The 13,573-nt window shown below is 45.7% G+C and overlaps 1 protein-coding gene and 1 pseudogene across 1 annotated transcript; both read left to right on the top strand.

The window, feature by feature from the left end:
• The first annotated feature begins 794 nt into the window (after nucleotides 1-794).
• LOC112237728 (kelch-like protein 41b) lies at nucleotides 795-4,442 on the top strand. Its single transcript, XM_024406329.2, has 6 exons — nucleotides 795-2,033; nucleotides 2,260-2,417; nucleotides 2,544-2,651; nucleotides 3,214-3,399; nucleotides 3,582-3,728; nucleotides 4,119-4,442. Exons 1-6 carry the CDS (start codon nucleotides 924-926, stop codon nucleotides 4,228-4,230), a joined length of 1,821 nt encoding a protein of 606 aa, XP_024262097.1. The 5' UTR covers nucleotides 795-923; the 3' UTR covers nucleotides 4,231-4,442.
• A 6,218-nt stretch (nucleotides 4,443-10,660) lies between these two features.
• LOC121846827 lies at nucleotides 10,661-11,745 on the top strand (annotated as a pseudogene).
• The last annotated feature ends 1,828 nt before the right edge of the window (nucleotides 11,746-13,573 follow it).

Here is a 13,573-nt window from a genome sequence, read left to right as displayed (position 1 = left end):
AAATGGTCTATATTTAGTGTCCGCACTGCCGCCCAACTCCAAACACTTTGACTTATAATTAAGCTAAGTTTACCTGCTATATATTTTATCTGTAGTCATCTGAGTTTTACAGAGATTAAAGCCTACTCTGATAGTACAGTGTAATTCAGGACAAAGTGGCTATATTCAGGGCTTGAAGTTGAAGGCCTCGCCCCCTGTCAGCAGTCCTATGACCCCCCAGAACAATGAAGGGGAAAATGAGGAGTGTTGATAGGTGGAGAGGCCAGCTGCTGCCGCTCGACCATCCTCAACTTTTCTCAACCTTCCTCAGTAGAATCCAAGCCTTGTCAGTCTTAGGGCTAAATTCATGCAAAATGACAGTACATTGTATTTTGTACAGTAGCATAGGGACATATTATCCAAGAATCCACTTTAAAAAGTTTAATTGAGAGGCATTACCGTAGCTTGTATGGCTGTTTGGAAATGAAGGAATGGGAATGAAAGAACATGTAACTTCCTTTGAAATTATTTAAAGCTACTGAGATACAGGGTGGAGCCAGTGGTCAACACAACCAATATTGGGTTATTAACCATTAGCATTGACAGCATTATCCCTCTTTAGCCACTACTAAACCAATGACAGTGTTGAGGCTGAATCATGGTAGTGGACTATAGCCCGGAATACCCCAGTTGCTTCTTTCAGTCTGTGACAGCTGTATGAGTCGGTCTCCGCATTCAGATTTGGCAGTGCTGAGATTCCTACCGACTGAGGCAGGCAGGCAGGCAGCTATATTTAGAGGGGAAAGGATTAAATTGCAGTAGGCAGTGGGGGATTCAGGCTGGGAACCTTTTCTCTGCTCAGCCTTTTCTAGCCTGGACTGGGTGCCAAGAGGACCTGTGGCCACCATTTCTTCCCCTCTGCAAGCCACCGATTTCCCAACACCATGGACCCCAAAGCCATGAAGGAGGAGCTGCGCCTCTTCCAGAGCACCTTGCTCCAGGATGGCCTCAAGGAGCTGCTGAACGAAAACAAGTTTGTGGACTGCACTCTGAAAGTGGGTGATCGGAGCTTCCCCTGCCATAAACTCATCATGGCTGCCTGCAGCCCATACTTCAGAGAGATCTTCTTCTCCAAGGACAGCAAGGAGGTGGAGGCCTACAAGGAGGTGGTCCTGGACGATGTCAATCCCGCCATCTTGGACATGATCATCACGTATCTGTACTCGGCCGAGATTGACCTCACCGACGAAAATGTGCAGGACATATTTGCCGTAGCCAATCGTTTCCAGATTCCTTCAGTCTTCACCGTGTGTGTTAACTATCTTCAGAAGAAGCTCTCCGTGACCAACTGTCTGGCAATCTTCAGGATGGGTCTGGTCCTCAACGTGCCCAGGTTGGCGGTGTCCGCCCGTGACTACATCGCAGACCGCTTCGATATCCTCTCTAAAGACGAGGAGTTCCTCCAGCTGGCCGCTCATGAACTGTTCGCTGTCATCGGTGGCGACTCGCTCAATGTGGAGAAGGAGGAGATGGTGTTCGAAGCCCTCATGAAATGGGTCCGCAACGACAAAGACAAACGTGTCCAGGTACTGTGTGACGCCTTTGAGTGCATCCGCTTTCGCCTCATGCCCGAGAAATACTTCCACGACAAAGTGGAGACAGACGAGATCATCAAGGCCGACCCGGAACTTCTGAAGAAAGTCCAGATTATCAAAGACGCATTCCAGGGGAAGCTCCCAGAGAAGAAGGACAAGGTAGCTGGGGACAAGGGGGCGGATGGCGAGGGTGGCGAGGCAGAGGACGTTTTCCCAGGTTTCCTGAACGATAACCGTCGCCACGGCATGTACGTCCGCGACCTGATCCTGATGATCAATGACACGGCAGCGGTGGCGTACGACGTCAACGAGAACGAGTGTTTCCTGGCGGCCATGTCGGAACAGATCCCCCGGAACCACGTCAGCCTGGCGTCACAGAAGAACCAGCTCTACCTCATCGGAGGACTGTTTGTGGACGAGGAGGACAAGGACGCTCCCCTACAGTGCTACTTCTATCAGGTAACCAATTATTGTTCATTTAGAGTTTGGCTCACTTCTCTCACTTCGTTTCAAATCTTCTATTGGTAATATTTGCCTTTCAGAATCTACGTTAGCTCCCTAAGTTACATCGACAAAGTCTTTGTTTGATGTTAGAATAAACTGTTTTTATTCAGAACACTTATTCGTAATAGATGAGTGCAGTCATTCAATCAGTCATTCATTCATTCAACCCTGTGTATTTCAGTTGGACACTCTTGCAGCTGACTGGGTAGCTCTGCCCCCCATGCCTTCCCCTAGAGCCCTTTTCAACATGGGAGAGTGTGAGAACCTGCTGTTCGCTATTGCTGGAAAAGACCTCCAAAGCAACGAGTGTTTGGACTCTGTGATGTGCTATGATGTCCAGTGAGTGGAATAGCATTCATATGAATCATTCACTCAGTACAGTAGAAAGATATAGGACTTCTCAGCACTTCTCTCTACCATTTGAAGTGTTTTTTGACCCTCCTGTTTTGTAATGGCTTTCCCCAGGAAGATGAAGTGGAGTGAGACCAAAAAGCTTCCCCTGAAGATCCACGGCCATTCTGTGGTCTCCCATAAGGGCCTGGTGTACTGCATTGGAGGAAAGACTGATGACAAGTATGTATGTGTGTATGTATGTGTGTATGTGTATGTGTGTGTGTGTATGTGTGTGTGTATGTGTATGTGTATGTGTATGTGTATGTGTATGTGTACGTGTACGTGTGTGTGTGTGTGTGTGTGTGTGTGTGTGTGTGTGTGTGTGTGTGTGTGTGGTCTTGTTCTTCTATCCTTGTTGGGACCTGAATTCCACATGAGGATAGTAAAACAAGGAAAATTCATGGGAAAAGTCAAAGGCTATTTTAAGCTTAGGGAATATGTTTAGGGTTTGGGATACAATTAGGGTTAGGTTAGGGAAAATAGGATTTTGAATGAAAATCAATTTTAGGTCGCGACGATGATAGAAAATCAAGTGTGTGTGTGTGTTGACTCCATTCCAGCCATTACTATGAGCCATCCTCCCCTCAACAGCCTCCACTGCATGTGAGCCCGTATTGTAATACACGTTGACTGATTTATTGAATCCAAACTGTAACTGCAAATCCATCACAGTCTTTCTATACTGTTGCCAGAAGGACATTTCCTGAGATCTGACAACCCTGTCTATCATTCTCCTGCGCAGCAAAGCCCTGAACAAGATGTTTGTATACAACCACAAGCAGTCAGAGTGGAGGGAGCTGGCTGCCATGAAGACAGCCAGAGCCATGTTCGGAGCTGTCGTTTACAACGGAAAGATTGTGGTGGCCGGTGGAGTCAACGAGGAAGGCCTCACTGCTGCATCTGAAGTCTACGACTTTGGAACAAACAAGTATGTAGCATTTTCTTTGGTGATAAATCAGTTTAAGAACTTGTTACACCTTTTAATATCATTCACCATAACAATACCATTTGCTGTTTCTGGATGGTAAACGTTATTAGTCATCTTGAGTCAGGATGGCCTTAATTATAAAGAGTCCCCCTGATGCTATCCCTAATGACCTTCTTCCACAGATGGGAGACGTTCACAGACTTTCCCCAGGAGAGGAGCTCAGTGAACCTGCTGAGCAGTGAGGGGGCCCTGTACGCTGTGGGGGGCTTCACCATCATCCAGAATGACAACAAGGAGGTGGTCCCTGCAGAGGTCACAGATGTTTGGCAGTAAGTTCCCTCTTTTAATGTTATTATGTCATCAACCAGGATTTGAACCAAGGTCTTCTTCATAAATACAACAGGACTGTGTTAGCCCATTATGCTAAAGCCTAGGCAGTAACTCCGTGAGCTAACACAAGTTCACCTTGTTCAGCCCTGTTTGATGTGGGTTTGTTATTTTAGATGGCTTGCATTTCCATTCCTGTGGACAAAGAAGTAGAACATATTCATCTTAGTTCAATTATAATAATTTGTTATATAAATGTATGATAATAAATAAAAATAAAAATAAATTTTAAAATAAATGAGAGCGCCCTACTTGGTCAGTGGTACTGTACAAACAATCAACGACGTCTTGGTTTGTTCCTCATCACTGTATCTTCCTTTTCCCTGTGTTAGGTACGAGGAGGACAAGAAGGAATGGAGCGGGATGCTGAGGGAGATGCGTTATGCCGCTGGCTCCTCCTGCGTATCCATGCGCCTCAATGCTGCCAAGATGCCCAAACTCTAGACCCTTGCTTCCCCGTCATATTTCCCCATGATGCCCTCTGTCTGCCTGGATTACCACCATCTTCTCTGGGTTGTCGTTCCATTTCAGTAATAGAGGGGGTGTCACCGTCACATGACAACTCAAATGTGGACTCTTATTGGTTGATTGTGTCAATTTGTCTATTTATGTTCCCTGGTGATTATCTGTGCAATAAAAACATCTACTTTGCGTCAGTGAAGACCGCATCAGTATATTAGTTTCCCTCACTATAGAGTAACCCACAATGTGTATTTAGCTAGCTTTTTTGTAAAATAAACATTTGTTCAAAAACTACTGTTATGGTTGATTTGAATTTGGAGTAAGTTAAATTTAGTTTAAACATCTGTCTGTCCATAGCACACATGTTTTACTAGAACTAGATTCAGGTCGAGATATGGTAAATAAGGGAATTAAATATAGGTGTGAGCCGTTTGGTATAGTAAAAACTAACAGGGTAAACACCAACTCATTGGCCGGTTTAAACAACTGTCCTGCATTATGCATTCACAATGTACACCACAGTATGTGTCATACCAACACTGTAGATCCCAGTAGATTTCCACAGTAGACTTGACATACACTAGGTTAATCTCCGCAACCAAAAGTACCCTATTGTCTTAGCTTAATAGAAAATGTTGCAAGTAAAAGTGAAAGTCACCCAGTAAAATACTCCTTGAGAAAAAGTCTAAAAGTATTTGGTTTTAAATATACTTCCATATCAAAAGTGTAAATCATTTCAAATTCCTTATATTATGCAAACCAGATGGTATAATCCTCTTTCTTTTTTATTTACAGATAGCCAGTGGCACTCCAAATAATTTACAAACAATGCATTTCTGTTTCGTGAGTCCGCCAGATCAGAGGCAGTAGAGATGACCAGGGATGTTCTCTTGATAAGTGCGTGAATTGGACCATTTTCCTGTCATGCTAAGCATTCAAAATGTAATGAGTAATTTGGGGTGTCAGGGAGAATATATGCAGTAAAAAGTATATAATTTTCTTTAGGAATGCAGTGAAGTAAAAGTTGTCAACAATATAAAAAGTAAAGTACAGATACCCCCAAAAACGACTTTTAAAAAAATACTTTAAAGTACTACTCAAGTACTTTACACCCATGGTAACCGAGAACTGGAAATCCCTATGTTACGTAGTCTGTCCTAGAGATTAAATGTAGGTGAACTTTACACCAAAACTCTAGAAACAAATTCCACATTCACCACAAAGAATTTTAGGAGCATATGTTGTACTATTGTAAATGTGGGCATTTTCACTAGATCGTAACTTCCTCTAGATACCCTTTACATTTATGAGTTGAACTTGCACTGTAACATTACTAAATACTTACAACCCCCACAGCTTTTGACCGTTTTCACCGGCATCCATTTCTAGTTCACTAATGTCTGTCATCAACATGTATCAATTATATCAACCTGCAGGCTGATGCCAAATGCAGGACATGTGACACTAAACCACTAGCACTGAGGGGGAATAATGTCGCTCAATGTACTCCAAGTTATTCCTCCCTTTATTTAACTGCTGCACAGGAATGATGTACTGTACCCATAGTGAAGAGGAAGTAGTACTGTACTTCCCGTATATTTTCAATAGTTTCATGTCAAATACAGCTGAAATGGGATGTGAATTGTTTTTTCAGATGGGTTCTATGCAGAAGTCAATGAGGTAAGGCCCAACAAAGGCACAGTGCGTGACATGCTTGTGTTTTCCCGTAGTGGGGCCCAGACAGTGCTGTAGTAGGTTAATGTAGCTGAAAGGAGGGACTAGAGGTGGCTGATGTATAAGAGAGAGGAGGAGGAGGAAAGTCTCAGACAGGATATCGATGACTGAGGGAACAGCACTGACTGACTGATTGTAAGTTGCCATATCACTGTGTCTCTAGCCTTGTTTATACCTGGTGCTAACATGCGTCTTTTTTCTGATCTTATCCATATTCTGAATGTGCCCACATTGTTAACGTTGCATCTACACACGGTATGTGTCTCATATCCTTCCACTGTGTCTGCATTGTGACCAGATTCGATGGTGCCTCCCAGTATGCAGATTATTTGACAATTTTTTTCAAAATAAGATGTATTTATTTATTTTAAGACATGGTGTTAGCTGTCAATGATTTTAGAGACCGGTATAGTGATGATTTAAATTATTTGACCATCCAGATCGGTTTATACTCGAATGATAATATCCAAATACACTGGGTCCCTGACTACCTCCGGACAGATCACAATGCGTATTTCAATTGTCCACACCTGTCTAAAAATGTGGGCACAATCCGAATGTGGACAAGACCAGGACAAAGGACGCATGTTAGAACCAGGTATAAATGGGGCTTATGACTCAATGTGTATAGTACAAAGAAATTCTAAGGAGGACTTTTTTTATTCTAGTCTGGCGTTGATCATACTTACTAGGTGGCTGCACATGTTACAGTATTTTCTGAAAGAAAGAATACATGAAGTGCAGAGTAAAAATGTAAGTAACAAGATGAGAAGGAATAATCAGACCTGAGGTTTAAACTTTGCACTGGCATGGTGTGGATTTTTTGTTTGTGTAGGCTGCCAGACAAACCTGAGACTGTCTCACACCTTTTGTGATAATGGGAGCAGAGGGAAGTAGAAAGGGTACTTTTTCATGAGTATTTTTATGTTAGTAGAATAATTTTTGAATTTGAAATTGTTAGAGGCTAGTGTTGAAAAATTGAGGGTAAGTGACTGTATTAGAAATAGTAGTAGTAGTAGTAGTATCAGTAGTAATAGCAGTAGTAGAGGCAGTAGTAGTATCATTAGCAGTAGCAGTAGTAATAGCAGTAGTAGAGGCAGCAGTAGTATCAGTAGCATTAGTAATAGCAGTAGAGGCAGTAGTAGTTTCAGTAACAATAGCAGTAGTAGCACTAGCAGTAGTAGTAGCAGTAGCATTAGTAGTAGTAGCAGTAGCAGTAGCAGCAGTAGCGGCAGAAGTAGTAGCAGCAGTAGTACTAGTAGTAGCAGTAGAATTAGTAGCAGCAGTAGCATTAGCAATAGCAGTAGTAGCAGTAGCATTAGTAGCAGTAGCAGCAGCAGTAGTAGCAGCATTAGTAGTAGTAGCAGCAGCAGCATTAGTAGTAGTAGCAGCAGCAGCAGCATAAGTAGTTGTAGCATTAGTAGTATCCGTAGCAGCATTAGTAGTAGTAGCAGTAGTAGCAGCAGTAGCAGCAGTAACATTAGTAGTAGTAGCAGTAGTAGGAATAGTAATAGTAATAGCAGTAGCAGGAATAGTAATAGCAGTAGCAGCAGGAATAGGAATAGCAGTAGCAGTAATAGTAATAATAGCAGAATAATAATAATTCAAGGTATATTACTCAGAAATGTGAGGACTACGGATCGTATCCATTTAATAGTAATCAGATGTATTACAGTTACACAATAGGAGTTTAATTAGAAAATGGTACATACCAGAAATCTTCACGATAAAAATACAAAATAAGTCTTAACGGCATAGAAAATTCACTACTATGACATACAAACGTACATCAGGAGATCGGTTTACCATTGACTCCATGATCAACATTTAAACCCATCTTTTACTCTCCCAAGAGTGGCAAATCCCAGTATATCCCATCATCTAATTACCGTCACTTTGCATTGCCCAAAACAATAACAACAAAAGGTATGAAACTCAACACCCATTCTCTAATCTAATCACCACAGCTCAACACTGTATGATAAGAGCACACCCCCATGTCGCTCCTTTAACTATCTGCCGTCCGACCAACAGAGTTGGTAGCACTTACAGTACAATAACATGTATCATAATTCATAGCTCTTTGTGAACTCTTGAAACAATGCAAACATGATAATGTAATTCACACAGTAACATTAATTTCATAGATTCAAGTTTAATTAGTCTTCACCTCTCCTGGCTTGGTGCTCATCTCATAGGTATCCTCCCACCAGGGTGCAATATCAGTGTTCATGGGTACCCTGCCTAGAATATTCAGCTCTCCTATTGTGAAATCTTCAGTCACTTCCAAGCAGAAAGTATGGTTAGCTGGACAGGTCAAGAAATAATTACAGTAATCTCACTTAGCACACGCCACTGGGTATGAGACACTAGGATAGCATGCAATGATTGTACGCTCGGGTGAACACAGCACCCTTCGAAAAACCAGCCATCATGAACCGAACAGAACATAGAAATAATCATGCACGACAAACATGGGGGAAACATGTAATTGGATAATGAAAACCAGATGTGTAGAAAATAAAGAAACAATACTTGGTGGACCATGAACAATTCTTTACATTTGTCCAGGCTGTGAAATTAGCAGCACACGAACCAACACAGTATATACCCTCCCTGCAGTTTTGTCCAGATGAATGGTCTGGGTCTGCAGAGGTCACCTATAGGAAAAGACTGATTATACAATAACAATGTGCTGATGTGTCCTGTTATGACGTGCATCATGCTTGCACCTATATGTGGCAGGAAGCAGATTCGTCATGTGGTAATACTTCTTGGGATTCATTGTTATAAACAGAATAAAGTGTGTTCAGTATGCCTATTGGTGAACTTGGTTTATTCAATAACTGGAAACAGATTGTTATTTTGTGTTGGAAACAAATGCCAAGATTAAACTTGATATCTATGTGAATGAACAGAAAGTCATTGTCTATGCAGGCGGGAAGATGGCTGGATCCTATGTTACAGCAGATCTGTGTGGCACAATTTGGTCCTGAGATAACCACAGAGGCCAGCCTGTTCAGACAGAAATAGAAAAAACCCCGATTTGAAGCAGTTTGGAACCCCGCAGAGAAGATTGATCTGGTTAGCCAACACACGTGCTGTCGTGTGCACAGATGTGTTCCTTGTGGGGATGCAACCTTGCAGGTTGAAGGGGGACGATATAGTCGATCTGCAAAGACTCCCAGGTACCCCTCGGTGGGTCTGACCTGGCGAGCCTAGTATGACCAGGCCACCCCTGGTTAACAGAAGCACACATCAAGCACGTCTTACACCAGTGGTCCACATTAGCAACCAAACCCGGCCACCAATAGAACTGCTTCACGAGTTGAGCTGTTTTAGAGGAAACAGGAGAATGCAGGATCGGACCAAGATGCAGCGTGGTAAGTGCTCATGGCGATTTATAAAAAATGACCTTAACACTGAAATACAAAACAATAAACGATGTGATGAAAACGAAAACCGAAACAGTACCGTGTGGCGACAAACACTCACACGGAAACAAACACCCACAAACCAACAGTGAAACCCAGGCTACCCAAGTATGATTCTCAATCAGAGACAACTAACGACACCTGCCTCTGATTGAGAACCACACTAGGCTGAACACAAAAACCAACATAGAAAAACATACATAGACTGCCCACCCCAACTCACGCACTGACCATACCAAATAAAGACAAAAGGAAATAAACGTCAGAACGTGACAGTACACCCCCCCCCCTAAAGGTGTGGACTCCGGCCGCAAAACCTGAACCTATAGGGGAGGGCCTGGGTGGGCGTCTGTCCGCGGTGGCGGCTCTGGCGCGGGACGTGGACTCCACCATAGTTTTAGTGCGCCTCTTAGCCCGCCTCCGTGGCCTCTTTAGAGCGGCGACCCTCGCCGCCAACCTTGGACTGGGGACCCACGCCACGGGTCCCGAATGGACGAGAGACTCCGTCACTGCCGGACGAACGAGAGACTCTAGCAGCTCAGGACAGGAGGTAGGCTACGGAGAGACAGCCTGGTGCGGGGGGCTGCCACCGGAGGGCTGGTGCGTGGAGGTGGCACTGGATAGACTGTACCGTGCAGGCGCATTGGAGCTCTTGAGCACTGAGCCTGCCCAACCTTACCTGGTTGAATGCTCCCGGTAGCCAGGCCAGTGCGGCGAGGTGGAATAGCCCGCACTGGGCTTTGCTGGTGAACCAGGGACACCATGCGTAAGGATGGTGCCATGTACGCCGGCCCGAGGAGACGCACTGGAGACCAGATGCATAAAGCCGGCTTCATGGCACCTGGCTCGATGCCCGCTCTAGCCCGGCCGATACGAGGAGTTGGAATGTACCGCACCGGGTTATGCACACGCACTGGGGAAACTGTGAGCTCCACCGCATAACACGGTGCCTGCCCGGTCCCTCTCTCTCCGGCAAGCACGGGAAGTTGGCGCAGGTCTCCTACCTGCCTACCTGGCTTCACCACACTCCCCGTGTGCCTTTTTTGGGGGCTGCCTCTCGGGCTTCCAGCCGCGCTGCCATGCTGCCTCCTCATACCAGCGCCTCTCTGCCTTCGCTGCCTCCAGCTCTGCCTTGGGACGCCGATATTCCTCTGGCTGTGCCCAGGGTGCTTTACTGTCCATAATCTCCTCCCAAGTCCAGGAGTCTTGTGTTCGCTGCTGCTACCCGTTACCACACCGCTTGGTCCTTTTGTGGTGGGTGTTTCTGTAACGGCAGATTGTAACGGCAGACTATATACGTATATAGTTATATAACTGTCTGTCTCTACTTGGGCTCCTCTTCTAGGCCTATAACAACACTCACAGCATGGTCATGTCTAGTGCCATCTACAGCGGGAACAAATCCGACGATAACTGCCTCAACGTGGACACCCTGATGAAATGCTACTACCTGCCCGTCATGTACAGCGTCATTTTCGTTGTGGGGCTGCTGGGTAATGTCACCTCCATCGCCATCTACCTGATCAAGCTACGACCCTGGAAGTCCAGCAGTATCATCATGTTCAACCTAGCGTTGACAGATCTTCTGTATGTTCTGAGTCTGCCTTTCATGGTCTACTACTACACCAACGGTGAATCCTGGACCTTGGGCAACTTCATGTGTCGCTTTCTGCGTTTCGGGTTCCACTTAAACTATATGGTAGTATACTGTTTCTCACCTGTTTGGCTGCGTTTCGATATGTCGTGGCGGCGCATCCTCTGAGGGCGGCGCAGGTGCAGCAGAAGAGGTGGGGTATCTTGGCATGCGCTGTGGTCTGGGCCATAGCCGTGGCAGAGATCGTTCCCATGCTCACCATGATCACCATGGAGACTAAAAACAACAAGACCCAGTGTTTGGACTTTGCTAGCGGCGACCCGGCTGTCCTGTGGTGGTACGGCTGGCTGCTGAACGTGCTGGGCTACCTGCTGCCCCTGGTGGTGGTGGTGGTGTGTTACGCCGGTGTGGTCCGTGAACTAGCCAAGGGGCCCCACACTCACAACCCTTGCTGGGTACGGGCATGCCGCCTCATAGTACTGATCCTGGTGGTGTTCGTGGTATGCTTCCTGCCATACCTTCCATACCTTCCTGCCATACCATACCACGTCTTGAGGATCCTAAGAGTAGACACCAGGATGAAGCCTGAGTCATCATGTATGCTGGTGCACTGGGTCCACATCGCTTATATCCTGTCCAGGCCCGTAGCGGGGCTCAACATCTTCTTTAACCTGGCTCTGTACACCTTGGCCGGGGGACAAGTTCCAGCAGGCTTTCCTCAGTGTGTTCCCCTAGGGCCCCTGGTGGACCAAGTTCAGGACTCACCTCAAACTCAGCCAGGCTGTCGTCAGTAAGCCCAGTAACACAGCTTCAGCCGAAAGGCCATCAGCCACAGATATGGCATAAAATAAGGACATGAAATATAATACAGTGTTCTGTTTCATTCTGTGTGGACATTACTACCATGGCAATATGTTGTCCATCAATATTGTATATACTGCACTGTGATCCTGTAAATAGATTCAGATTTGAATCAAATCAGATTTTATTGTGCCAATATGAGGTTTACAACATTGATGTGGTTTCTATAAATATATTAGATACTTGTAAAGAGTGACTTTATATTGTGGCAAACCTCTTCAAGGTTAGGAGCGTTTGTCACAAACTAAGTGGTAAACTGTCACCAAATCACCCAAGAATGAGAGTTCTTTCGAACAGGACAGTACCTGTGTGTTTGTTTCTCCGTCCTGGTCCACCCAGGCCGTACCCACTGGTCCACCCAGGTCCAAACGCCAACAGGTAAGTCCAAAACAATCCAGCTCATACACGGTAAATCCAGCCAATCTCTATAGTCTCTTTCTCTATTGTTCATAGCTCCTTCCAGCACTCTCTCTCCCTCTTCCTGGTTTTTCTTGACCCTTTATCTGTCGGTCGGCTCCACCTTCTGAGGGTTCCCCTTGCTTCTGGGACTTGTAGTTTTGGCGGTCGGCATTTTGTGATCTGTAGTTCTGACAGGGGTGGCCATTTTAGTGATCGGGCAGAGCCCGTTTATTAGTTCTGCTCTCACATATCTGCCACTTATCACTCGACCCTCTTCTTTGCCACATATCTCTCCCCCTAGATCCGACCCCCTAGGTCGGGCTACCGCAGCAAAATATGCATGCATGCGGGATAACCCATCCACGTTTCCCATTTCCTTCCCTGCTCTGTGTTTCAAGTCAAAATGAAACGGTTGGAGACTCAAAAACCACCGCATCACCCGAGCGTTCTTCTCTTTAGCCCTATGCATCCAGGTGAGTGGGGCATGGTCACTGATGAGGGTGAAGTGGCGCCCCAGCAGGTAGTACTTCAGGCTTTCTAGAGCCCACTTTACTGCCAGCGCCTCTTTCTCAACGACTGAGTAGTTGGTTTCCCGTGGTTCCAGCTTCCTGCTTAAAAACAGGATGGGGTGTTCCACCCCTTCTACCTCTTGGGATAGCACTGCACCCAAGCCGACCTCTGAGGCATCCGTCTGAACCACAAACTCTTTCTCAAAGTCTGGTACCACCAGCACTGGGTTACAGCAGAGAGCCTCCTGTAATGTCCTAAATGCTTTGGTGGCCCTTTCATCCCATTTGACCATGTTTGGCCCTCTGGCTCTAGTCATGTTGGTAAGTGGGGAGGCCACTGTGGCATAACTTGGGATGAACTTCCGGTAGTAACCGGTCAGCCCTAGGAAGGCTCGAACCTGCTTCTTATTTACTGGTTTCGGCCATTCTCTAATTGCCTTCACCTTCTTATGTTGGGGTTTGATTAACCCTCTTCCCACAGTGTATCCCAGATACTCTGTTTCCTCTAACCCCACATAACACTTGGCAGGGTTTGCCGTGAGCCCTGCCTTTCTAAGGGTGTCTAACACTGCCTGTACCCGGGGTAAGTGGGATTCCCAATCTGGGCTGTAGATCCCCACATCATCTAAATAAGCTGCGGCGTATGCTTTGTGCGGTTTTAGGACTTTGTCCATGAGCCGTTGAAAGGTGGCTGGGGCCCCGTGTAAGCCGAATGGCATGACGGTGTATTGAAACAAACCGTCAGGTGTTGCAAAGGCTGTCTTTTCTTTGGCCCTGGGGGTCAGAGGAATTTG

This window comes from Oncorhynchus tshawytscha, linkage group LG07 (genome assembly GCF_018296145.1).
Source record: "Oncorhynchus tshawytscha isolate Ot180627B linkage group LG07, Otsh_v2.0, whole genome shotgun sequence".
Classification (NCBI taxonomy): domain Eukaryota; kingdom Metazoa; phylum Chordata; class Actinopteri; order Salmoniformes; family Salmonidae; genus Oncorhynchus; species Oncorhynchus tshawytscha.
This window is presented reverse-complemented; position numbering and strand designations above follow the sequence as displayed.